The following is a 26,674-nucleotide window of genomic DNA, read 5'->3' as shown; positions in this document are numbered from 1 at the left end:
CAAAATTTCAGAACTCATTGCCTATCAGATTTAAAAAGAACAGATTTGGATAAGGTTCTAGGGGATTATCTCTATTTGCTGGTTGTATCTTTTCCCTACAACTCTACCTCTTCTTGAAGGGCCGTGTGAGATTTCTAGGGCAACTGTTGCGGTTTGTAAGAGATGGGATCTACATTTATTAAAGTGCCTTGCTTTTGTTTGTCATTTACAGACCTAATTGTCCATTCTGAAAGCATTTTTGACACTTTCAGAATGCATATTTTGTGAGCAGCTCTTCTTAATTCCTGGCTGTGTTTTGTGGGTATGTGGAATTTTGATATGTTGGCATTTCATGAACCGAATTGTCATTATATTTGAGAAATATTGATCAAATCAGATCATGACTTAAATCTAGAATTTTAAGCAGTGTTATTTCAAAGTTTTGTTCATTCTTTTGAGTTTGTAAAGGTGCTGAACAAAACTCAGAAATAACACTGCTGAAAATTTCAGGTTTAATTCATGCTCTAACTTCACATATCCACAAAATGCAGATAAGAAATTACAGGATTTTCTCACAAACTATGTATTTTGAAGGTGCAAAAATGCCTTCCAAAATGGTTGGCTAGGTTTACAAATGACAAATAGCAACAAACTAATCCAGTAAACCCATATTTCAACTCTTAAAAAAGCTCAATGGCTACCCTTGAAACCTCATACAACTCTTCAAGAAGTGGTATGGATCTAGGGAGAAGAAATAACCAGAAAATAGAGGTAAATCCTCTAAATCTTCTTCAAATTTATTCTCTTTAAATCTGATATACAATAAGCTTTGAAAACTTTGATATGTAATCTCCACTGTGCCAAAATGTGACCTTTGAATGAAATCGCCAAGCATTCTCTAGATTGTATCTCTCAACAACATAGAGAATGTTGCTTGCAAGGGTTTTCATCCTCACAAACCAAAAGTGAAGAAGTGATCTCCTCCAAGGCAAAAGCAATATCAAAATCACATTCGACATGCCCATATGAACACATTTTACTGAATCCTTGATCTCCACAAATTTCCCCATTTTTCTATTGCACTAGCAATGCCAACACCTTCTAAGGAACTCATCAAGGGTTGGCAATTTGAAGGTCCACTTGCCTCATGCAAAATAATAAAAGAGAAGGGCAATTGTTGAATGCCAAATGGTAAGAGTCTGATGAAAGGCAAAACACCCTATGTATGAATTTTAGGCATCAACTATGGATTTGTCATTGTTTTGATGATTGGAAGATGGACGATGGTGGGACACATGCCAAAATCGCAATGATACAATGGAAACCCTCATGAACAAGACAAGAATAATAACATTTTAGCTGCTCTTAGAAGGAAAATAGCAGGGTTTGAGGGAACTCATAGAGTAAGCACATAGGCATGAAGAACCTCAAAAACTCAATAACCTGAAAAATTCAATGCTTGGTTAACTTTGGGTTTTCAAATGGGGTATTTGACGAAGACTTGGATGTTGGGGAATGAAAAGTGGCAAAGTCTAACCGGCAACATGATCCAAAAATCCATTTTCTTCATTTACCCCTTTTCAATCTTCCTTTTAACATGAATGGTGACCATTGGAGAGAATGAGGGGTGGCCACTATCAAACGATTTGCCTTTTTCCTTCCTCTTAACATAACCAAGTTGTGGGGTGGTGGCTCTCCTATAACCTACAACATGATCTTGAATGGGAAGCAACTGATCAATCTAATGAAAATTGCCTATCCTTTGATCTTTGTTGGACATTTGTAGCCTATTCAAAAGCTCTCCTTTTTATGTGGGCAGAGAGGATTCCAAAAAAGATTGTAGAGTCTAGCTTTAACACTTGCTATGTTTGCTTGAAAGTTACTAAAGCCTTTTCAACAAATCTGTTTTGCACAATCTTTGCATCTTGGTATGCCTACAAGAGTGCATTTCTTGAATGATTTCATCCCAAAAATGTTGTGCCTCCCCAAACTTCCCCATTATTGTTATAGTGACCTTCTCTTTTTTAGCCACCGATGCTTGCATTCAAGTTTCTCCATTCCAAAAATGATAGTTGATAAGTGTTGTTTGCCTTTCTTTTGGTTTCTCTTTTATTATTGTTCATTTTAATTATTATCATACAACCCTTTCAGTATTTAGATGAAGGTGGCTGACATGGCAGATATGACAACAGCTGAGATTCAAATTTCTTAAGATATCAAAGTCAAATATCAGGGTTTTCTTCATTTTCCCTATTATGGTGCTAACCTAGTCTTTTGTTAGATTCGGTGGGTTTGACTGAGTCTTGCAAACTAAAATTTGTGGTACTCACCAAAATGAAAAGCTTGTGAGCAGTGTGGAGTCTGGTGAGTACTTGCCAAAGTGTTAGAACCCTGGTTGAAATTGAGGTTGGAATATAATTAATAAATAAAGTGATTCAGGGTTATCTTTCATCCTTTCATAAGTTTCTCTGTAATTGCCCTGAGATCATAATTGTTTTTGAGTTTAAAGCATGCTATATTGATGTTTTCTCATATTTTGATTGCTGTCCTAAGTAAAATGTCATATATAATATCAGGCATTGAATTTTACTCATTCTTGTCATTTACTCCTCAGGAAACTATATGAAATTTTTCAATGCAATAAGAATGTTTTATCCTGATATCAAAATTATCTCCAACTGTGATGGATCTTCTCAACCACTTGATCATCCTGCTGACATGTATGATTTCCATGTAAGTACAGACAGAAATTTTTCATATGAAGCTTATTTGGGACCATTTTTCATTATTTTCAGGATCATCTACTTAATTTTTGCCTCTCACTGAACAAATAAGAAATGCAAACTTAATTTCTTTTTACAGGTCTATACATCCGCAAGCAACCTCTTTTCTATGAACCATCGATTTGATCATACGAACCGAACAGGACCAAAGGTATTATTTCCCAGGTTGATGATAAATTTCTCTTTAGTCATATTTATTTGATGATTGACATATATTTTAGGCCTTTGTGAGTGAATATGCTGTGACTGGAAAAGATGCTGGAAAAGGCAGTTTATTGGCAGCACTAGGGGAAGCTGGTTTTCTTATTGGTCTAGAAACAAACAGGTCTATAACTGTTCCCTCATCTTCTTGTCATATAAATTTCATAGGCGTTGAAACTTTAAATAAAGTTCTATGTTGAAAGCAAGCTGTGTGTTGCTTTATTTTGGGTATTTATTGAGCTGCTAGAGGAGCAAGAATATGATATTAAGCATGGTATTTCTGTTATATCTTTTATTTTAGAGCTTGTGACTGGTTTGAACTTTTTGAAAATGCATTTTTCTTTCTTTTTACTGATCAACTGGTTCATTCCAATCTCCCTTATATTGAGCGGTCCTAAAAATCTCATAAGAATGCAAATAAACCCTACATAGTTGTGAACCAGAGCATTGAGTTTAAAATAATCCTTTAAATTGTATAGTGATATATGTAGGAAAGCTACGAATATTGCTTTGCAGAATGTTACTGAGATTTTTGATAATAAAATTAATATTCATCTATTTCACTGGTCCTAGCAGTGATATTGTGGAGATGGCAAGCTATGCACCACTGTTTGTCAACACCAATGATCGCAGGTTTTTCGCTTTGTTATTACAGAAATCCTTTTTTGGCATTTTGATTCTGTTACCTTTTATTTTTCGTATGTGCATTTCTGTTTGCTCTTTTTATCTTACTATTTTAATTTTATTGATGCATAAAGTCACCAGTTATACTTTCAGTTGATTTCTTTCTGGAGGTATTGATTATAGCAAATATGAAAATGAACACAGGTGGAACCCAGATGCTATTGTATTTGATTCATGGCAGCAATATGGAACTCCAAGCTATTGGGTACAACATTTATTCAAGGAATCAAGTGGTGCTACACTTCTTCCTATTTCAATTCAAGAAAATGCTTCATCTGGATTAATTGCTTCTGCAATAAGGTGGAAAAGCTCAGAGAGTGAAGATGAGTACATTAGAGTAAAAGTATGATTTTCCTTGGCAGTCTCTGTTATGAAAATATACATACATAAATTGATATCAGAGCTTATGCAGGTTTTAGTAAATTATTTACAATAATTCATAGCTTTTACCTGGAATTATTTTTTTCCAGAAGTTATTTTTCTGTTTTTTATGAAAAATTATGGTGTCTTTTAGGGAAATACTTTGCAAAATTTTTAAGGTTTTTCTTGTCAACAAATTTGAGGTTTTCTTCACTCACTGTTTGTTAGTGTTTTCGTTGAAAGCAACCTATGTAACTAGGGTTTCGACCTCCTTTTTCTCTGCAACTGATTTGTCATTTTAGAGATTTTCAGGCGTTGTTTCTGCATTTTTTTACTGCTCATATGTTTTTTTCCTCAAACCCATGAGGATTTTTTTGGTTTTGTACAGTTTTTTTCAAAATTGTAAGGTTTTTTGTGGGTACGTGCAACCTTGTCCTAGTCTTGCAAATTTTTTGTGAAGACATTCTTAAAAAGGGTGGATTTCCTGCTTTTCACATGCTGCTGTTTTCTGGGTTTTTGTGATCAAGTTTTATTCGCAGTTGTGTTATGGTGCAGCAGGTTCTTGATTCAGTAAGGGTTTCAAAGATTTTTTTTGATAAGGATTTTTTGATTTGCTAAAGGGATTTTAACATTTTTTCCAAAAAATGAAGTTTTGTACTTGTGTGCATTTGTTTTGGGATTTGTGTCAGCTCTTCGCTGAAAGTTTTTTAGTTATTTTTTATTTAAAAGATCAGAATTTTGTAAAGCTCGAGTTTGCCTCATTTTTTGTGCATAGGAAAACAAGAGAGATGGCATCATTGACCAGCATCATGTTGGAGGAAAAGCGATTCAACGATGGGAATTACAATACTTAGAAGTAGAGGATTTTTTTTTTTTTGAGTAACGATGCTTGGACCAGCTTTTTCTTGGTAACTTGACACGTCCTAAAGCAGCTAGTTTGATGAACATAACCGAGAAGCATTATGTTGTTGAAGTCATCTATCTCACCGATTTTGGCATCAAAGTGGGACAATGGGATTTCACAAAATTTGGTGATTTTTTAAAGAATTATTCGAGCCTCTAATGATCTAGAACTTTTTCCCAAAATTTATTTTCCATTTTTTAAAACAAAATTTGTTGCAGGTATTTCATGAAAATTTTGTGGTTTGTCTTCAAAGATTTTTTGCTCAAAATTTTGAGCTGAGTCAAGGGTTTTGATTATGTGATTTCAAGGTTTGAACAAAAGTTTGATTTTTTAAGGTTGCATGTACTTCCATGTTGCTTGCATGTGCATTTTGTGAGTTGCATGCACTTGCATGTGTTGTTCTACCACATAAAGTCTCGTGTTTTGTTGCCTTGCATCTCTTGTTTTACCACACAAAGTCTTGTGTTTTGTTAACTTGCATGTGCTGTTTTACCATGCGAAGTCTCATGTTTTGTTGTATGAAGGTTTCTCTACTAGATTTTCATGATTTTTTCCTCTAAATAATTTATGGTGGGTTTTCATATTTTTTCCTTATAAAATTATCCATTTGATTTTCATAATTTTCTCTTTCAAAAATTATCTATTGGGTTTTCATTATTTTTTCCTTCAAAAATTATCTGTTTTGGTTTTAATGATTGTTTCCTCTTAATTGTTGGGCTTTAACGATTGTTTCCTCAAAAATTATCTATTGGGTATTAATGATTGTTTCCTCAAAAATTATCTATTGGGTTTTAATGATTGTTTCCTCAAAAATTATATGTTGGGTGTCAATGATTGTTTCTAGTTGGGCTTTAATGATTTTTCCTCAAAAATTTCTAGTTGGGTTTTGATGATATTTTCCTCAAAAATTTCTAGTTGGATTTTGATGATTTTTTCCTCAAAAATTATCTATTGGGTTTTCATAAGTTTTTCCTTAAAAATAATCTATTGGGTTTTACCATTTTCCTTAAAAATGACATTTTGTATTCTCTAATCCATGCCTCAAATTCTAATTTCTAGTTTTTCAAATTTTTCCCCTAAAAAATTGTGACTTTTTGCAATATATTTTGTGTTGTTGTGCTTTTTTGCAAAAATTTGGAGAGTTTGCCAATTTTTCCTCAACATTGTGGCAATTTTTCTCGGTATGTCTCCGACTATAGGGAAGGACAGTTTTTCTTTCGTCTCTTGTTGCAAAGAATTTAAAGAAGGGGCACCCATCTCTATTCTTTTTTGGACGGATTTTGGCTACTCTTGTTCATTGACATTCTGCAATCTAGGGAGGGTCTTAGCAGCAACAAAGTGTTCTAAAGAATTTATAACCAAAGGAAGTCAGACTTCAATAGGGCAATTAGACGATGACCAATTATGGGAGGGTATTAGAATATTGTAATGTTTATTTACTGATCATCTTAGTTAGTCTTTGTTTGTTAGGTAGTTTTTATTTTTATCTTTAATTCACAATTGTTTCTTTTAGAAACATCGTCATTGTAAATCTATTTGAGGAGCTTTCATCTCCACTATTTAATACAAGATCAATTTAGTATTTACCATAGCAGTCTCAAAAGTATATATTATTGTATTAATAAGGACAATCTTTTAAAAAGGGTGCTTGTCTTGGAAGTAGATGTTGTTCTAAGAAGGGGGGGGTGAATCAAATGTAGACATTTTTAAAAACTTTAATTCTTTTAAACTGAAATTGATAGGCATAAACAACATTCATCCATAAAAGAATTATATAATCATAAATGCAAAATATCTGATCAAATAAATGCAACTCTCAAAAGAGAGAAACAAGATTTGTGATGAGTGGGAAACCCTCAAAAGCCTTTCGGTTTCGTCATAGGGAGAAAAACCACTTCAATAGAACTTGTAATTTTTATTGAGCAACAACTTGTTTTACAACAGCAGCTTCAACTACTTGGGCTTCAACCCTCCTTCTCTTTACAAAGTATTTGTGTTCAAATCAGTTACATACATAGCTGCATGCTGCATATACATGTGTTTACCGCATAAATTAATTAAGAAACGCACACAAACAAAGAATACGAACATGAACAGCAACCAGAAGAACTCTTATTATTATCCGCATATGCCCATAGTACATTATGTTTCCATGGTAAGATCTCTGATGATAAGATGAATACAATGCTTCTCGAAGGGGTTATAAATACTTTCCGAAGAACTTTCCCGAAGGAGTCCGTCGGCCACATACATGTCGTTACATAAAAACCTTTCTGAAGGGACCCGTCGACTGATACACAATTTCCTTTCCGAAGGAACCCGTCGGCTGATACACAATTTCCTTCCCGAAGGGACCCGTCAGCTGATACACAATTTCCTTCCCGAAGGGACCCGTCGGCCACAATTATTCTATCCGCTACAAACTATTTACCGACGCCGTCGGCTACAGAATACAGAATCACCGCCGGACCGTCGGCTACAGAATAGAAAATACCGCTGGAACCATCCAGTACCGGAGATGGACATGGAGCTTGCGCAGTTTGACCAACCGAAGGTGATGGATAGAGCTAGTGAGTTTTTGAGGCAGTAGTTCTGACTCACTCCAGTGAAGCGGGGTCCATCCATTTAGTCTCCTAGGCGTTCAGGAACATCACCAGCAGTACCAGAGCCTCAGCTTCAGGAGGAGGGAATGCCACATGCCGTGATTGCGCCAACAGCAGAAAGGGCAGCATCGGATGTGGGCATGGCTCCCATTGATGAGGAGAACAGTGATGCAGAATGGTCGTTGGAGGCCTTCGCCAAGGACTATGGGTCAGATGAGGACAGGTGCAGGGATTACCTCAGGACTATGAAGTCGGCATTGAAGAAAGGACACGATGTGGCAATTCAGGCCCTGACTCGGCGGAGGGAGTGGCACTTCATCAGAGCGTATATCCGTGGAATTTGTCCTCGGCGATTTCAGACTTGCTTTTTAGATAGGGGCTGACCGGCGACGGAGACAGCTGAGATGTTGGCAGATTGGGCCACTGAGCCGGAGTTGGGACCCAGTGACACTCCTATGATGAAGCTGGCACATGAGATTGTCGGACTATACAAAGATGTTTACTACGGTCGTCGGCGTGCGGAGGCAAACAGGGTTGCAGCAGAGAGATCATTGGCAACTGAGACTGAGGCTAGACAGAAGCTAGCTGCTGACTTGGCCGACCAGCAGGTAGCATGGGCCGCAGAGCGGGCAGCACTACTAGCAGATTTGGCAGCAGCGGTGCAGGAGAGGGACGTGCTAAGCAAGGTACGAAGGCAGTGGTTCGAGATAAGGATGCGGCTGAGCACGAGATGCAGTTAGCCAGGACGCAGGCCATGGATGCGGCACTTCTTCTAAAGGAGGCTGTCGAAGTTAATTCTCAGATTCAGACAGATCTCCGCATCAGGACAGAGTAGGTGTATGAGTTACGTCGCCAGCAGCACACTTCTGGGACGCCCCTTTCTCTCTAGTTTCTTCTGTGGTCTGTAAGTTGTCTCCTAATTTTGTTAGTCGTCAGGAGACGACTGTTTTTTTGGGGGGGATGGTGTTAGCCGACTGGATGGTTCCAGCGGTATTTTCTATTCTATAGCCGACGGTCCGGCGGTGATTTTGTATTCTGTAGCCGACGGCATCGGTAAATAGTTTGTAGCGGATAGAATAATTGTGGCCGACGGACTCCTTCGGGAAGGTTCGGCGGTAGTATTTATATCCCGTCTGGGATCATTGTAAATCATCATTCATCTACTATTGCGAATATAATTCTGCTGTTCGTGTTCATTGTCTGTATGCGTTCATTTTCTTTACCTGTATGGTAAACAACATGCACCTATGCATATAAATAATTTTAAGATTTTGCTTTCAAGGTCCCAATCATGTATTCCATACACAAAGAAATATGCCTGTATCTCACAATATGTTTTTCACAGACACGTTCCCTTATATAGAGATATACACAAGATCTTTACAATCATTTGTAAGTATTCAGTTTTAAAAACTGATATTGTTTTAATACAACCAAATCCTTAACAGGATAAACAAACACTGATCTCCACAAACTGTCACCAAAATAAACCCTTGTTAGGGTTAACAAGTATTTAACAGTGTTCTTTTCAGAAAACCTTTGCATGGTCATATAATGGCCAAGATGCATCAGAGATACTTTAGAGAAAACTGTATACCCAACAACAACTGATTCCATAATCTCTTTTAGTTATACAAAGCAATAACTGTCAAGATATCAGTTATTAATTCAGACTCAAACTCTTCATTTTCAGTATAAAAATGAAGCTCAAATGAAGCAGTCACAGTGCCAAATGACTTATTTACTGACAAATAAATCATCCATTCAAAAATAAACTATTGCGATTGATAACTGTCAAACCAGGAGCAATAAAAGATTTTTTCTGCTAGCACAATTTCTTTTAAGTGAACCAATTTTCTTTCTTGTGATGTTGCTAATGAAGAGATGTAGATGTGGGCATACCTGTGACTGGAGATTTCAGAAATTACCTCCTGATAATATCTTAGAAAATAATGAAATAATCTCTGAAACTTTTGTATTCTTCAAACCCTCACAAGAAAAGTTCAATGAAGTTCCATATATCCACACAAATGCCTTTACTTGAGAAAACTCTTCTTCTTATGAAAACCTCATTGCAATTTATCATTTCAACCAAAATTTCAAGTCAGAAGAAAAATGATATTAGTAGACTGATAAACAGCCGAAAGAAATGCATCACAATATTCTCATGCAACTCAAAAAAATTGAAACGTCTCACAGAACATTATAATACCTTTACCAAACTTGTGTGAGACTAGCATCACTCGAATCAGCAAGATGCACTCATTGACATATCAAAAAACCATCAAATAATCCAAGCAATGCACTTCAAGACTTACAGTCAAAGTTAAACATGGTGGTGATAGGGTTTGTGATCAAAACAGATATGCATCTCTGTTCGATATATTTTCAAAAAAGACTTTAACCAAAATGAAATGATTTTGAAGTCCTTCACATAACATTGCCAAGTGGCATCACATAGACCATGTGTAGTTAGTTAATCTAACTCAACATGACTATGGGCTGTTTATTAAATATCCAAATAAGACGTGCTGATGCCAAATGTTACTAAAAACATTTAATAAGAACATGATCACATTTAATATGTAGTTGTCCACTTTATCAGTGGCTACTGTCAAAGACTTTATGGACTTTTCAACCACATTAGGCTGCCATCAATATAACTTACTTTGCATCAAATGACAACATTGAGGTCAACAGCTTGTTTAATTGTTTTGCATGATCCCCTTTGCCAATAGATATTCCTCCTTTTTTGGTATACTACGTAAAAAATAAAATGGAAATGGACCTTATTTCTTTGGCTTGTCAGAGATGAACAATCTTTATTCATGGTTAATATTGCAAGAAAGAAGAGAATTTTTTTGGTAGAAAACAAAGAATTGAGCGTTTATACTGAAAAGAAAGAAAGGGATTAGCATTTGGTACAAGATTGAGTTCTTATTTTTTCAAAAAGGACTCACATGTCTTCATTGCAAGAGTCCACTGAAGTTTCAAGTTTCATAAAGTCTCACAGTGCTCCTAAACAAAAAAACTTGTCTATTGCAGAGTAAGTCATTCAAAACACTAACAATGCTAATGGCAAAACGGGGCAGAACATATTGCATCTCTGTCGCAGCTCTTACTCTATACAGTTTTGTTTACCCTTCCATGTTCCACTGTGTATCTATTGCAACTACCATTTTGACCTTACAGTCCTAGACAAACATTAAGTAGTGGGCTGACCAGTATTTATAAACTATCAGCGCATGCTATTCTTAACTAATCAATAATTGATTATCTTTTGTCATTTGCATCTACTTATTCTTTTAATATGAAGCCATTTATGTTTGGACAACATGTTCCAAGCTTCTTAATGGAAACCCCAGGTTGAATTCTTCTGCTGCTTGCAGATACTCTAGAATGTATCCATAACTTATTTTGCCAAGCATACTGTACCTGTTTGATCAGTTCATAAGTGTGGTCATAAATTCATGTCACAAAGACCAACCTTACAAAATGATCTTCAAGGATGAGCCCACGCATGATGTGAGGAGTTTATTGACTATCTGTGAACTAGCTGCCATCCATCTCTACTCCAATATTTGTCACATCCATATATGTTGTCTTCTAAGTATTTTCCTCTTATTTCCACACATGAAGTGAGAAAAATTCCCCAATCATTAAACAGACTGCTACTTTTTGTTTTCTCACTCTCAATGTGTATGATCTCCATTGAACTTGAGAAAAGGGAAGAATACTCCTTGGTAGTTTGGAAACCAAACACCATGTTTACAGTTCCAGTGCACAGTTAACTGTTTGAGGTTAGAAATCTATCGTGATCATAATTTTCAACTGCTTCCACAGTCACTGGCACTAAATACTACTTTCCCTCAAACATATGGTTTCTAGAGATTAAATAGAGGAAGGGTTACTCCCTTTAGAATATCAACCATAAGACAGTTTTCTATGTATTATTTCAAAATTTATTATCTTTTTTACACTTATGTTGTCCAATCTGGCAGACTTTATTTTGGAATATTGATAGTATTGCACATCTGACCATTTAAAGCTGTGTTGTAGGCTGTTAACATTGGTAGCCGTGAGCTGACGCTTGACATCTTAATAAGTGGTTTACTTTCTGGTACTATCGACTTTTCCAAATCAAAACTGATCACCCTTACATCTAATAATGTGATGGATGAAAATTCATTTGACCAACCAGGAAAGGTATGGTTGAAGATTCCACATATCCAAATCATGGTTTTGTCTGTGAGAGTGAGCATTTCAAATTAGTGTGGAATTTTGGCAAATAACATAATTTTTTCTAACCACTTGCATGTGGGAGATGATGCAGGTTGCGCCTAAAGCATTCACCCTGAAAAATAATGGAACTGATAAAAGTATATTGTTGCCTTCACATTCTGTTATTTCACTTGATCTGCCAATTGATTCTTCTCTGCATTCAGCAATATGATACAATTTCTAGGTTTCGGCTTCTGCAAGGCTGGCTGCAAATACCAACAAATCTACCCAGGTTTATGTTCAGATTTCCCATGATGTGTGGCCACAGCAGCAGTTAAGATAGTATGGCAGTTCTTAAAATTCCTGTCATAGAAATAATAAATAATTCAGCACAAGACTTGGATAATCGACAGAAATGCTTCCATATTAAATACTAAATTATATTTAGGGTAACAATCCAAATATTTTAAGATTAGGATAACTGAGGTTTCATAATGGTTATCCTTTTCAGCTAAAATATTGTCTCTAAATGGTATCTGACACAAACCAAGTCATTTGTGCTATGTACAATTCCGGTTGTCTTTTAACTAATACCAATAAAGCACTACATTTGCATATTAAATAAGCACTCCTGCAAGTATCTTTTTGGAAGAATAAGTTTCACACAATACATTACACTATTAATTTCATCTACAACCTTATTAGTATCATACGGTATATTAGCTGAATATTGCTGCAATAGACTCATAAAACCAAAATATAGAAACTTTCACAAGATTTGTTTGAAGATGGTGGACTTGTTCAATTGTTTGTAAGATGCGGGGCAAGTTGCATGTGATCATGCGATTGCTACACGTCTGTAGGTGAAGCCAAACCAAGGGTAAACGGACCCTTGACATGCTTATTTATACTTTTGTACAGAAGGTTAAATATTTTTGTGTTTATCATCTCAGTCATGGACATTCTAGAGGCAACATGAGAGACTTTATTTAAACAATTGTTCCAATATAATATATGGAGGAATTTTCTAAATCTATTTGATTTTAATTGTTCACAATGATCATTATGAGTAATATAGATTCATTCTCATTAGCCCCATATTTATAATGTGTTATTGATAACTTTTAAGAATAGGTACTAGAAATATGGTGATACAAACTGAATCGGATCAGTGATTTTCGACCTTGAATTGCCGGTTTGGGCGATTTCTCCTAAAACCACCAAAAATCGCCTGAAATCATCCAAAAAATCAGCCCAAAAATCACCATTTTTTTTTAATGTATGTGATGGATTTATTTTTTATGTATATTAGGCTTTAACATTATTTGATGATGTTATAGTGTGTTAAAGTTATATTCATTAAAGGGTGCAAGAAATAAGTTTTAAATCATTAAAATCTCTAAATTTCAAGGTTTTTTCCTCTTTGCCAATTCATGGCCAATTCACAAGTTGAGTCAGCTTTGCCGATTCCGATCCAATTCTGAGTTTTGGTTCTTTGGTTCCCATACACTAAAACATATAAGTATCATAGCTTGGTGTAGACCCATAAAACCAAAACAACTTTCACAAAATTTGTTTGAAGATGGAGCACTTTTCCTAAATCTATTTGATTTTAATTATTCCCAATGATCAATATGAGTAATATTAGATGCATTCTCATTAGCCCCATTTTTAAATGTGCTATTGATGTTACCTTTTAAGAATAAGTACTAGAAATATGGTGTTACAAATGATGATTTTCCAATACTCATGTTCTCTTCATTTGCATTGTATGATTTTAGCTATAGTTGTCTTAGGCTCACAATACTATAATGAGAATTGATGTTAACTTTTAAGAATAAATACTAGAAATATAGTGATACAAACAAGGATTTTCCAATACTCATGTTCCCATATACTAGCACATATAAGTATCATAGCTTGGGTGTCTCAACAATACATAATCCTTGATTTCCTCATGTTCCCTTTATTTGCATTGTCTGATTTTAGCTATAGTTGTCTTAGGCTCTCAATACTATAGTGAAAATGCTCTATGAAAGCATTTGTTGAATTTATACAAGAACTGATCGAAGCAGGAGGCAATGTGATTTAAACCACATAAATGCAACTTATCCTTATGAAAATATTATAAGTATGTAATTTGGAAGAACTGTAGATGAAGCAAGGGATCACCCCTACCATCATATTTTTTAATACAAGGTGTTACAAATCCATTTGGGGAAGGATAGGGCAACATGTCTAATTCCACTCGACTATTTAATACCATTGTATGTAATATCTCTTTTTAGATATCTTCTTTAAAATAATTATTCAACTTTTCAAATGGCCAAATCTGGTCATGATAAGGCTCAAGTACCATTAAAGATTATGCTCAGCATGTCCCATATTCATATGTATATCACACAAATACAAGGCCAAATGAGGTGATTTATCAAAACAATGAAATGGTCAACAGAACATAGAGATTTTTAATGATTAACAACTTATTTCATGCACCCTTTAACGAATAAACTAAAAAGATAGAAGCTACTCTGACCATATAGACAAGTATACATAAATCATGAATATAAAAATGAATTTTAAATTTTAGTTGAAGGAACAACATGTTTACATATATAAATATAAATTATAAGTACTGTTAAATCAATACAAATCTCTTGGATTATGGAATCCATGGCATCAAAAAGATAAAATTAAGCAAATAAGTCAATGGCTTATGGAAAATCTTGAATTGGCAGCTAAGATAATTCTTGGATGATGATGCAACCACAATATCTGCCCATGTCTCAATGACATCAATATCTAAGGGTTTTGTTTGCTCTATATTTGCCCCTCTATCCTCCTCATCTGCCATGATTATTACCTTTGCCTATCAATATCAAGTCTAGTGCACATTGGGTACTCAATCCTTGAGTTCATGGGACTAGTCAAGGTCACTAGTCCCGAGATTTGCCAAGTCTAGATTAGTCAAGACTAGTCTTGCAACATGGATATCATGCGTAATAGCAAAGGAGGGTAGAAGAATTAATTCATTAGAGAGTTATGCATTTTCCTCACATAAACCTAGGAAAAACAATGAGATATCCTTTTTTTTTACTTCATGAATGCCAAGGTAATGTGCTCTTTAATATGAGATACACAAGAAGGTACTTCACTAAAAATCATAAGAAAGACATGTTCTATAACACACATAAAGTAATCTGTAAAATCGCATGACAAGGCATGAAGTCATGTATAGAAATTGGACATGATCAAATTGTTGGAGCTTGTAGCTGCAATAGAAATTTTTATCTCTAGGTGTTAATATGTTATAGTCACTTTCAGCTGAGAAGGACGTTTATGATAATTTGTAGTATTAAATATTAAGACATGTGTCATGCAACATGCATTGATGCATGGAAATACGAAGAGTTGTATTTGAAAGTCATATTTTGGAAATCTCAAGAGACCTTCGGTTGTAATGTGAAGAGTCTCTTTATGTGTTATATATACCGCTACAAGCGAAAGGCATTGTACACTTGAACATTTATGATCAATAAAATGATATTTTGTTGTGTAATTGGGGTTTTCCGTTCATTCTAAAAGGGTTTTCCCAGGGTATCTTCTAGTGTTTGTTTTAGTATTATGTTTCCCTTACTATTGTTTATCATTGATTTTTGGGCTAAGTTCAACATGGTATCAAAGCCAGGTTTGACAACATCAATAAGGAAATTGTTCAAGACCAACTATGATTACTATGATATCTGTGCAAGGTAGCATAGAAAAGAGGCTCTGTTGTTTCTGCTTTGGTCTATCGTGGGATGAGTTATCTACATACCTTGCCTAGACGACATAATCAAAAATTGTGTATCGCCCTTATTACACTCTTGATGTTTCATATGAATTTGAAAGGGGGCAACAATGTTCAAATGTCAATAATTCCAATGGTTATTGGTCATCTAAAAAATAAGACTTTGAAGGTGTAATGTCCCTTGTTTCTAAAGGTTTGAGACTACCAATTAATTTCCCTTCTTAAACTATTTCCTGTTAGAAAAATATATTATCTCATTAGTACTTGATACACCCGATATCACTTTTATAATGATTGTCTTGATATTTCATATACCTTTGGCCTTCTCTCATTTGTTAATGGATGATATGCTATAATGTTTCGTTATACTTATAATGATGAATTGATAGTTTTGGTCCATTGTTTGAGAATATGGAACGTATAGGATATTTAATTTTTCTTATAGTGGAATAATGTGATTTCCAATGTGTAGTTATATTCTTGCATCGAGAGTATGATGGTTGTTTGAAAGTAGATGGTTTGTGCTTTTTGGTTAATAGCTTCCTTTGGTGTTTCCTACTCCTATCTTACCAAGGAGCCAATTGTTTAGAGCGTACTATGAATTTGATGTAAGTCATCTGTAGCTTTTTTGGTCTATCTATGTGTTCTTCTCTTCTCTGACAATAGTTGGTGTCCTATCAAGTATTACTGGTTTGGATATACTTGTTCCTGTTTACTTTTCTATCACAATGAGAAAATATTGCATTTTCTTTCTTTTTTTATACTCTCCTTATATGTGGTCCCTCCTATTCTTAAGATCCTTAAAAATGTAATTGACGATAACATTTATTATTCAACATTGGCCATTGAATGGCACGGCAGAGATCTTTATGGCAGCAGTTGTGGATCTTTCTCGCATGGACAAGGCTCATATTGGGTCCTCTTCAAGCATGCGTGCTCAACAAGCAGATACATTTTATACAATTGTTGGTCATAATATGAAGAAGATTAATGGGTGTCTTCCTAGAGCCCAGGATTGCCTATTTTTGGTCATTCCTCCTGATTTGGTGGAAGAAGATGTCTCATATTGGAGTAGGCATGCTCTAATCTGTAAGTTTCTTGGTATTCGTATTCCTTTGTCCACTCTTGAGGCTTGGATCCGGCGTTCCTGGCAGATTGAAGGCGATATGGACATTATGCTTGCGGCAAATAACTATTTTATGGTTATTTTCTTGAATATTGCAGATCACAATAGAGTTTTTGAAGGTGGCCAATATTTTATAATCAAGTTGGATTATTTATCAAGCCATAGCATGCAGGTTTTGATTCAGCTAAAGAGATGCCTTCTCGAGTTCCTGTTAGGGTCCCTCTACCTCCTCTCCCCCTAGAGTTTTGGCAAGAAAATATTTCACACAAAATTGCTAGTCTCTTAGGAAAGCCTACGGCAATTGCTACACAAACCCTTGAAAAAAAGGTGATTCCTTTTGCCCGGATTTGTGTTGAGATAGATCTAAATAATACCCTGCCGGATTCGATGGACATTTGTTTGGGATCTTCGTCATGGATTCAGCAGTTAGATTATGAATCTCTACCTTTTCGATGTTGGTTTTGTCATGAGTATGGCCATCTCCTACGATATTGCCCTAAAGTTCGTAAGGATACTAATTCCACTTCTTCGGCACCTCCTCCTCAGGGTAAAGAGGACAAAGGGAAAGCTCCCATAATGGCTAAACCTTAGGGAAAGGACAAGGAAGGATTTGTACCTATTAAAACTAAGGCTAAAGGACGCAGTCAGAAGAGGCCATTCAAGGATAGATAGATAGATGGAAGCTTTAACAGGTTTGAGGTGTTGGGGAATTTAGCTTTGGAAGAAGGGGTCCCGCATGTGGTCACTTCTAATTGTGTTGGGGTTAGTATGGAGGTTGTACCAACTCTTCAACTAGAACCTGTTCCAGCTATTCAGGAACAACAAGTGGCTCAGGTGACTTTAAATAATTCCATAGAGGATGACATTGTATTGGCTGATTTTGCTAGAGAAGTTTTAGTTTCATCTCAAAATAATAAGGGTTCATCTGATAGATTGGGAGTGCAACAACAACCCCTTAAGAAAAGTCCCATTGATAGGTCCTCAAAAGGGCGAAAGACAGACCTTGAAAAGATAAAAATGACTAGAGATCTGTTGGTGGAATCTGGGTTTGTTAAACCTATTGATGCTCACTTTTCTCAAACCCCTCAATGATCATTCTCTCTTGGAATGTGAGGGGTTTGAATAGCCCCTGTCGTCAAAAAGCTATTCATGATTTGATTGCAATTCATTCTCTGGATGTCTTTTGTGTTCAAGAGACTAAGGTTTCTGTTGAGGTTATGCATCAGCTTGCTCCATGCATTTGGTATGCTGATCACTGTCAAAGTATTGGTTCACAAGGGAATTCTGGAGGTTTGGCTCTGTTCTAGGACCCTCGTAAGATTTCTCCCCTTTGGTGGATTTCTAGTCATTACTCAATCTCTATGGTGGCTACTACCTTGGACTCTGGTGAGACTTCTTGTGACAAATGTTTATGCCCCTATTGACATTCGTAGGAAGATTCATCTCTGGGATCACATTAGGTATGTGTGTTCTTGTGCTCCTTATTTAATTCTATCTTAAGTCTTGGGGAGAAAAGAGGAGGTTGGCCTAGGCTTGGCTCTGCTTCTAATCTTTTTCAAGCCTAGGTGGATGTTCTTTTTGTTATTGATGTTCAGCCTTCAAATGGAGTTTTCACTTGGAATAATAGATGGAGTGGTCAGGAAGCTATTTCAGAACATTTGATTAAGTTTCTTGTTTCATGTTATTGGGTTGGCAGTGGCCTAATTACAAGTTCTGAAATTCTTGATTAGAGAGGTTCTGATCATTGGTCGATTAAGTTCTCTTCTTCTCCTGTTGCACTCCCTAAGAATCCTTCTTTTAGATTCCAACTTATGTGGCTCTGAGACTCGTTCCTTTATGATCTAATGGCTAAGTGGTGGAGAGAGGATGGCCCATCTTATGGCACGACTATGTTTGTCTTCGAGATGAAACTTAAATATATCAAATATCATCTTAAGAGATGGAATACTTCTTACTTTGGAAACCTTCAATCTAGAACGAGGAATGCTCTAGATCATCTTGCAGTGATTACTCGCCAAATCAGGGACTCTGGGCTTACAGAGGCTCTTGGCAAGGCAGAATCTGAGGCCATGCAGGATGTGGAAGAATGGGAACTTCAGGAAGAGATTTACTGGAAGCAAAAGGCTCACATTAATTGGCTGTAGGAAGGGGATAGAAATACTACTTTTTTTCATCATTCTGTTCAGGCTCGTCGTAATAAAGGGTATATTTCTTCTCTTGTTACTATTGAAGGACTTAAGATTTCTTCTCAGTCTACTATAACCAAGGAAGCTCTTTGATTTTATTCTAACCATTTTACTAAGGATTCTCATCCTGCAGTTGAGGAGAACCTAATTCTTTCATGCATTCCTTCTCTTATCACCAATGCTATGAATGATTCTCTTCTTCGTCCAATTTTGATATCTGAACTTGAAGAGGTTGTGTTTGGGATGAATAAAGGTAAAGCTCCAGGCCTAGATGGCTTCCCTATGGAATTCTTTCAGGAATTTTGGGAAATTATTAATATGGATCTCTTGGAAGTGGTTAAGGAATCCCTTCAGAATAAGCAAATGCTTTATGCATTGAACTGTACTTTACTGACTCTTATCCCTAAGAAAGAAGGTGCTGACAATCTTGACTCCTTTCGCCCCATTGCTCTTTGTAATGCTGTGTACAAAATTATCACCAAATTGATTACTAATAGACTCAAGATATGCCTTTCAGTTGTGATTTCAGAGGAACAAGGTAGTTTTGTGGCTGGTAAGCAAATTCTTGATGGAATTGTTATTACTTCTAAAGTTATTCACTCTATGCATATATCAAACAAGCGAGCTATGTTCATTAAGTTGGATATGGCTAAGGCTTATGACAGAGTCAAATGGAGTTTTCTCCAAAAGATCCTCTTGGCCTTTGGTTTTTGCCAACAATGGATGAATTGGATTATGAGTTGCGTTACTTCAGCTTCTTTTTCTGTTTTGGTGAATGGTGTTCCTTCAGAGCCCTTTGCTGCTTCTAGAGGACTTCGCCAAGGGGATCCTATTTCACCTTATCTTTTTATCATTCTAGCTGAGGGTTTGGGTCGCTTTCTTAAGCTTCGTGCTCACCAAGGTTTGATTCATGGGTGGAAATGGGGTGTTGGCTTGCCTCCTATTTCAAATCTTCAGTTTGTGGATGATACTTCATTTATGGGACAGGCCCATCTTCAAGAAGCTACTTCTTTTAGGTATGCTTTGGATATGTCTCTTGCAACTTCGGGACAAAAAGTTAATGAGAACAAATCCTCCATTTTTTTTTCCAATACTCCCCAAGCTATTCAGAGGCGTATTGCTACTATTCTGAGGTTTCAAATTGGGTCTCTTCCCTTTGTTTATTTGGGTGTTCCTCTTACTGTTGGTAGACATCCTAGATCTTCTTGGCAAGTTTTGCTTGATAAACTGCGGCAAAAGGTTAATCATTGGACTCATCAATGGCTATCAACTGCTGCTCACCTGACTCTATTAAAATCAGTTATTCAAGCCCTTCCTATTTACAGTTGTTTTGTCCAGGCTGCTCCAATGTATTTTCTTCAGCAATTTGATGGTTTGTCCTGTCAATTCCTTTGGAGTGGGAACCTTTCAACTTCTAAATGGAGTCTAGTTAAATGGGAAATAGTGTGTAGACCTCAAAAGGAGGGTGGTCTTGGCTTACGATCAGATATTTTAAATGGACAGGTTCTCGCTGCAAAACTTTATTAGTGTTGGTGTACTAACCAACATCAACTTTGGGCTCGTATTCTCACCCATAAGTATTTTCCAGATATTGATGTGGTTGAAGTTCACCGCTTTCCTCTAGAAGGGAGAGGATCCATGATTTGGAATACGCTAAAGTTTGGAGCTCAGTTGGTTAAAGATGGTCTCTTTTGGATTTGTCATTCTGGATCACAAACTTTATTTTGGCTTGACTCTTGGGATGGGCACCCTCCTATTCTTACCACTCATCCTTAGCTACATGCCTTCTATCAAAATTTTAGTGCTGCTGGTTGGGAAACAGTTGATTTTTATAAGATAGGGTGTGTTAGAGGTTTAGCTCCTTCCTTTCATTGGAAACACCCTTCTGAATAGCCTTCAGGAAGTTCTGAGGAGAATAGGAAGGCATTGTTTCAGATTTTGCAGTCTTGTGAGTGTACTACTTTGGTTGGTACTGATGTTCTTGCTTTGGGGTAGTGAAGATTTGTCTAGAAAATTTTCAGTGTCTACAGGATATGTTGAGCTTCTTCAGCAAATGTTGGCGGACATTCAGATGCCTTGGTGGAAGCAAGTCTGGTACAAGTTTTCTTGGCCCAAATGTAATTTTTTTATGTGGTTGATGCTCCATAGCTGATGTCTTACGTGGGATAATTTATGCAAGCATGGCTTCCAAGGACCCTCAATGTGTGTTCTATGCCGGAATAGTGAAGAAAATATCTCTCATCTCTTTTTTCAATGCTCTTTCAGTAGACATATTTGGCACTCTTGGTGAATGTGTGGAACCAATCCTGTTGGCATGTTTCCTCACTGGCAGAATTCTTTGCTCACTGGGGTGAGGCTCTTGTCAAGACATTATTTCTTCAAGTTGCCTAGACTCTTGGACCCTCCTTTATTATTTGGCATATCTAGTTGGAAAGGAACTGTTGTATCTTTAAGGATGAGTTTTCAGAGGTTTCTCACTTTAGTGGAAAATTCTCCATTCTTTGGGAGAAACTATTTCTGCAAAATGTGACACTTCTAAGGCCATGGAACTAGGGGAAGGTATTTTCAAAAATCGTTTGAATATACCCCCCTCACATGGAAATCTACTAAGAAAGATGTGTAGACATCCCTTGCGAAAGATAAATAGGATGGGGAAGTGGAGTGTCCCCCAACAGAGTATTCTTAAAATCAACACGGATGGGTCTTTCAAGGGAAATCGAAGCCCTACTAGCATTGGTGGTGTTGGTAGAGATAGTAAGGGGGATATCCAGTTTGTGTTTTCTATTTATAAAGGTCTTCACACTAACAACCTGATGGAGGCCCTAGGTATATTGTATGCTGTAAAGAATGCTTGTGACCTTGGTTGGAGAAGGCTTATCTGTGAATTTGATTCACAAGTGGTGATACGTCTATTGAATCAACAACATTCTGAAGTTGTTAGTTATTAGTTAGCTTTGATTGTGGACTAGATTCATAATTTGTGTACGTCTTTAGACTTTGTTACTTTCACTCATATTCCCAGAGAATGGAATAGTGTTGCTGATTGTTTGGCGAAGTGGGCTTCTGACCATATGTGTAATTGAAACATTGTTGATAAGACTCAACTTCCAATGGGCTTGTCCCATCAACTTGATCACTTGGTTGATCCTGACAAGGCTGTCTAATGCTCTTCCTCTGTTTGTACTTGTTTCTCTTTCAGCTTGAATAAATTTTCACTCCTCCTTTATTTCAATACTCTCCTTATATGCCTTCCCTAATCCTTTTTGTTATATCTATTTATCGTTGCATATCAGTCCTTACTCCCTGACGATCTTCTTAAGGTTCCAATTCTGATTAATAGCAAGATGCTCATGTTAAACCTTGCCAAAGGCGGATCAATACTATCTTCATTGCCTACAATAACTCTCTTTGAGATCTGTAAGTATAAACTATAGATATGAATAAATTCCCAGTATATGTATTAGCTATCTCTGCTATACTATAGTCTTCCAGACCAGACTCGGCACATTAGTATAGTTTACTATTGCTGAATTTATGCAGAAACTGATAATACGCAATGGTATGTAGTGTTGATTTTATCTCTTCATGTATTGTTATGAGGACAATTTTATTTTCCTAGTCAATAGTATTTGTGATTGTTGTAGACATTGTCGTGATATTATTTGCTAGCCATAGGCTCTCTCAAACCGTTGATTAACAAAATACCAGGCTGGAGAAATTATCGAATAACTATCCAGGTCAAAGTGCTGAGTTTGTAATCTCATGGTGCTCGAATGATTTTTAGATTATTATCTTTAGGAATCTATGTGAGTTTGTTGAGCAGGATTTTTGTTTAATAATGTTGGTCTTATCTTCTTTCTTCCCTTATGTTGATTCCTATTAATGATAGCCATCTCTTTTATTATCATTGGTAACTCCAGGGAAGAGTCTGACACGTATTTTATAATAATAGGCACTAGTTGTAGTTCTTAATTGATGTAGAATCTCCCGATCTGTACGTTGTACTTTGTAGATTATATTTGCAAACTAAAGTTCGATACTGTAAAACCTTTTCTCTATCCCGCCTATTTCTCCCCTTTCTTTGTTATGCCAAGGATTGCGACTATTCTTTCAATATTCGCATTATTACTTTTTTTTAATATTTTATTTTTAAATATATTATATTAATTATGTATATGTAATGATTAAATAATATTATATGATATTATGTTAATATTTCATATATAAATATGATCTATTCTACATATACTTAACTAGTATAATGTGTAAGATATAGTCATTGGTCTTTGTATTTTAATATAATAATATTAAAAATAGTATTATTATTCTTATTTATATATATAATTAATAAACAAAATTATAGTTTATTGATATTTTAATGTATTGAATTTTTTCTTTTTATTATTAGATTCTCTTTGTTAAACATATAATAAATAATTTTTTTAATTTATTCGTAACTCTATTAATTTTGGAAATGGGAACATTACAATCTGCCCTTCCCAAAATTGCTTGTCCTCAAGCAATTCAATATTTTCTTCTTGTGATAGTCTTGCAACAACGATTTCAATTTTGGTTCCCTTCCCAAAATTGCTTGTCCTCAAGCAATTCAATATTTTCTTCTTGTGATAGTCCTGCAACAACGATTTCAATTTTGAGATTAGATAGTTATAATTTAAATATTACAAGATCAGATTTAAATTTATTAAGAATGAATTTAAAGAAGGAACTTATCTTGATGTAGTAGAAAACTTGTGGTTCTCCTTTTGCTAGGTGTTGCTTCCTTTCTGGACAATTAAGTTTTCAAAGATGTAGAGTCTTTGTCTTAATTCCTTTCTAAGAATTTTAGCATCCATTAGAATGTCCTCTTAACTTCAACACTCACAGAGAGTGTCTTTGATCCAACGTTGATAGAATGTCCTTAATCTTAACACTTGCTAAGAATGTTCATGATGCTTAATACTCCTTAAGAATGTCCTTACTTTTTTGACACTCATTGAGATTGTCCCTGATACTCACTAAGAAACATATAGTAGAATCTATGAAAACATAAAGCATGCACCGAATATATATATATATATATATAGTGTATGAAGACACGATGCAAACACAAAGTATACACATTGATGCATGAAGACACGACACAGACATGAAGCATACACATGTTAGACCTGCATCACATGTTAGTACTTCAAAAACCATGATAAGAATATATTCAATCTTGTAAGTCATTTACTTATAAGATCCTAATTCCCAATTAAAGCCCTTCTTAAGGAGAAGTTGTGATCAAATGCTTAGCTCCTGGGGGAGTGCTTCCTAGGGCTCTAATTAATAGAACAACTCTCCACTAAGCACCATCTTCTCACAACGCTTCTCATTAAGACTTTATGGATAATCAATCTTGATATATCCATCCTTCCTAGGAGGGAGTTCTTCCTCGTCCTAGGCCTTATGGATACCCACTCTAGGTGTATCCATCCTTACATATGCATATGATTTTCCTTAACAATATGTACTATCCTTCAGAGAATACTTGACTTTCTACATCACTTCCTTAAGAATATTCAATTATAGAATATCTCTTGAAGTTCTTCAGAGATGTTAGCTCTCTGCCTCAATTCCATACTAGTAATTTTAACATTCATTTTGAAATGTCCTTGCTTTAATCTTTATTTCCAATTTGGCGCAAATAAGGAATCCTTTACTTAGTCAATCATAACCAGTTCAATATGTCCTGATATTTTCTATTGTCCATACCTTGCTTGATCCTTAAATAGATGGTATATTTGTGTAGACATGTCACTATTCCCAAGGTGTTACTCGAGCAGCTCTGATATGGATTATACTTTTTTCTATTATAGTTTGAATAGAGTCTTCAATCTTTATGTGTTCTCAATGGATGAGGTCTCTTCTCATTTTCCAAATATATGAACTTGTTGTCAATCTAAATGATGATAATCCGCAGTCATGTCACTAACGCTTTCCATTGCTTTAAGCTTTTTACTTCATATATTTGTCATCTAAAATAATTGGTTTCCCTTATTATCGCTTATTGTTTGGTCTAACTACTCAATGCTGTTGTATATTCTTCTTCTTGTTCGCTGACTGTACATATCTTCTTTCATCCTTCTTCCACATATCTTTGATGACCATTTTTTTGTTCTTATATGTTGATCCTTATTAGAGATTCACCCTACAGGATGGCAAGATCATGCTTTGATACCACTGTAATGTCCCTTGTTTCTAAAGGTTTGAGACTACCAAATAATTTCCCTTCTTGAACTATTTTCTCTTAGAAAAATATATTATCTCATCTATACTTGATACACCCGATATCACTTTTATCATGACTGTCCTGATATTTCATATACCTTTGGCCTCCTTTCATTTACCTTTGGCCTCCTTTCATTTGTTAATCGATGATATGCTATAATGTTCTATTATACTTATAATGATGAATTGATAGTTCTGGGCCATTGTTTGAGAATATGGAACGTATAGGATGTTTAATATTGCTTATAGTGGAATGATGTGATTTCCAATGTGTAATTATATTCTTGCATCGAGAGTATGATGGAAGTCTGAAAGTAGATGGTTTGTGTTTTTTGGTTAATAGCTTCCTTTGGTGTTTCCTGTTCCTATCTTACCAAGGAGGCAATTGTTTCTAGAGCATACTATGAATTTGATGTAAGTCATCTGTAGCCTTTTTTGTCTATGTGTGTGTTCTTCTCTTCTATGACAATAGTTGGTGTCCTGTCAAGTATTACTGGTTTTGATAGATTTGTTCCTGTTTACTTTTCTATCACAATGATAAAATATTGTATTTTCTTTTCTTTTTTTATACTCTCCTTATATGTCTTCCCTAATCCTTTTTTTTATATCTATTTATTGTTGCATATCAATCCTTACTCCCTAACGATCTTCTTAGGGTTCCAATTTGAAGTGTTTCGTTCCCATCAACTTGCTCAAACTCTGATAAGATATGGTGGATTCAATGTCCGTACGGTGGAGATGGTGTTTGGAAAGGCAATACAGTGGTGCTCTGATGGTAATGGCTGTACAGTGGCAAGGGAATTAGTTTGTACGGTAGAGTGGAGTGACTAGAGATGGGTGTCCATACAGTGGAAAATATTGGGAATCACTACGAGTCCTAATGCACGTTGTACGATAGCTGTTAGTGGCCATATGGTGTTTGTGGGAGGTCGTACGGTGATTTCAAGAGGGTCATGCGAGGGATGCAAATGGAGAGACAGTACGGTGTATGGAAATTTCCGTACGGTGGTAGTGAAGGGCTGTTTGCACAGTGCGAAAGAGGGCCAAGATGTCGTACAGTGGATTGAGGAAGGGAGGTACAGAGATGTGGATGGTGAGTGGAGGCAGTACGGCCCAGGAGGAGGCAATACGGAGATGACAGGCAGAACACAATAGTAAAGATTTGAACACACAAATTCTTCAATATATGTTTTCCAAGAGAGGGTGCTTCGATTTGCCAATCCAAGCAAAGTAATACATGCAACAACGGAATAGGGTGAGGATTGAGTCCCACCGAAACCACACGAGCCAAGTAGGGAAGATCTTTCACTTCCGAAATGGCAAATTACAAAGAACTCCAACAGGAATTCGCAGTACCGAGAAATATATCAAAAGCATACCTACAAACTTCCTACAAGCTGTGCTTAAATACCCATCGGGAAACTTTTCTGAGGGTGTACAAAGATAGCCAACGGCAACACAAACTACGGAAACAAAAAAAATGGGTCTGAGATACACTAAATCAACCGGCCCATTACAAAAGTTTAATTTATTATTTATTTTATAACAGGAACATTACAGTCCTCCC

General features: G+C 35.9%; 1 protein-coding gene and 1 long non-coding RNA gene across 2 annotated transcripts in view; one reads left to right on the top strand and one right to left on the bottom strand.

Annotated features, from left to right (window-relative positions):
• The window catches only part of LOC149542241 (alpha-L-arabinofuranosidase 1-like), a 142,058-nt gene extending 129,698 nt beyond the window's left edge, over positions 1-12,360 (top strand). Inside the window, exons 11-17 of the mRNA XM_089797246.1 lie at positions 2,594-2,712; positions 2,842-2,913; positions 2,984-3,087; positions 3,540-3,596; positions 3,792-3,990; positions 11,574-11,720; positions 11,848-12,360. Coding sequence (XP_089653372.1) covers positions 2,594-2,712; positions 2,842-2,913; positions 2,984-3,087; positions 3,540-3,596; positions 3,792-3,990; positions 11,574-11,720; positions 11,848-11,967 — 818 coding nt within the window. The 3' untranslated portion in view covers positions 11,968-12,360. The remainder of the gene's footprint in view (positions 1-2,593; positions 2,713-2,841; positions 2,914-2,983; positions 3,088-3,539; positions 3,597-3,791; positions 3,991-11,573; positions 11,721-11,847) is intronic.
• The window catches only part of LOC149542240 (uncharacterized), a 196,840-nt gene that overhangs the window by 152,378 nt on the left and 17,788 nt on the right, over positions 1-26,674 (bottom strand). The window lies entirely within an intron of this gene.

This window comes from Cupressus sempervirens, chromosome 8 (assembly GCF_028749045.1).
Source record: "Cupressus sempervirens isolate cs-2001-9-10 chromosome 8, ASM2874904v1, whole genome shotgun sequence".
Lineage (NCBI taxonomy): Eukaryota > Viridiplantae > Streptophyta > Pinopsida > Cupressales > Cupressaceae > Cupressus > Cupressus sempervirens.
The sequence above is the reverse complement of the archived record's forward strand: the minus strand, read 5'-3'. Positions and strand labels throughout refer to the sequence as shown.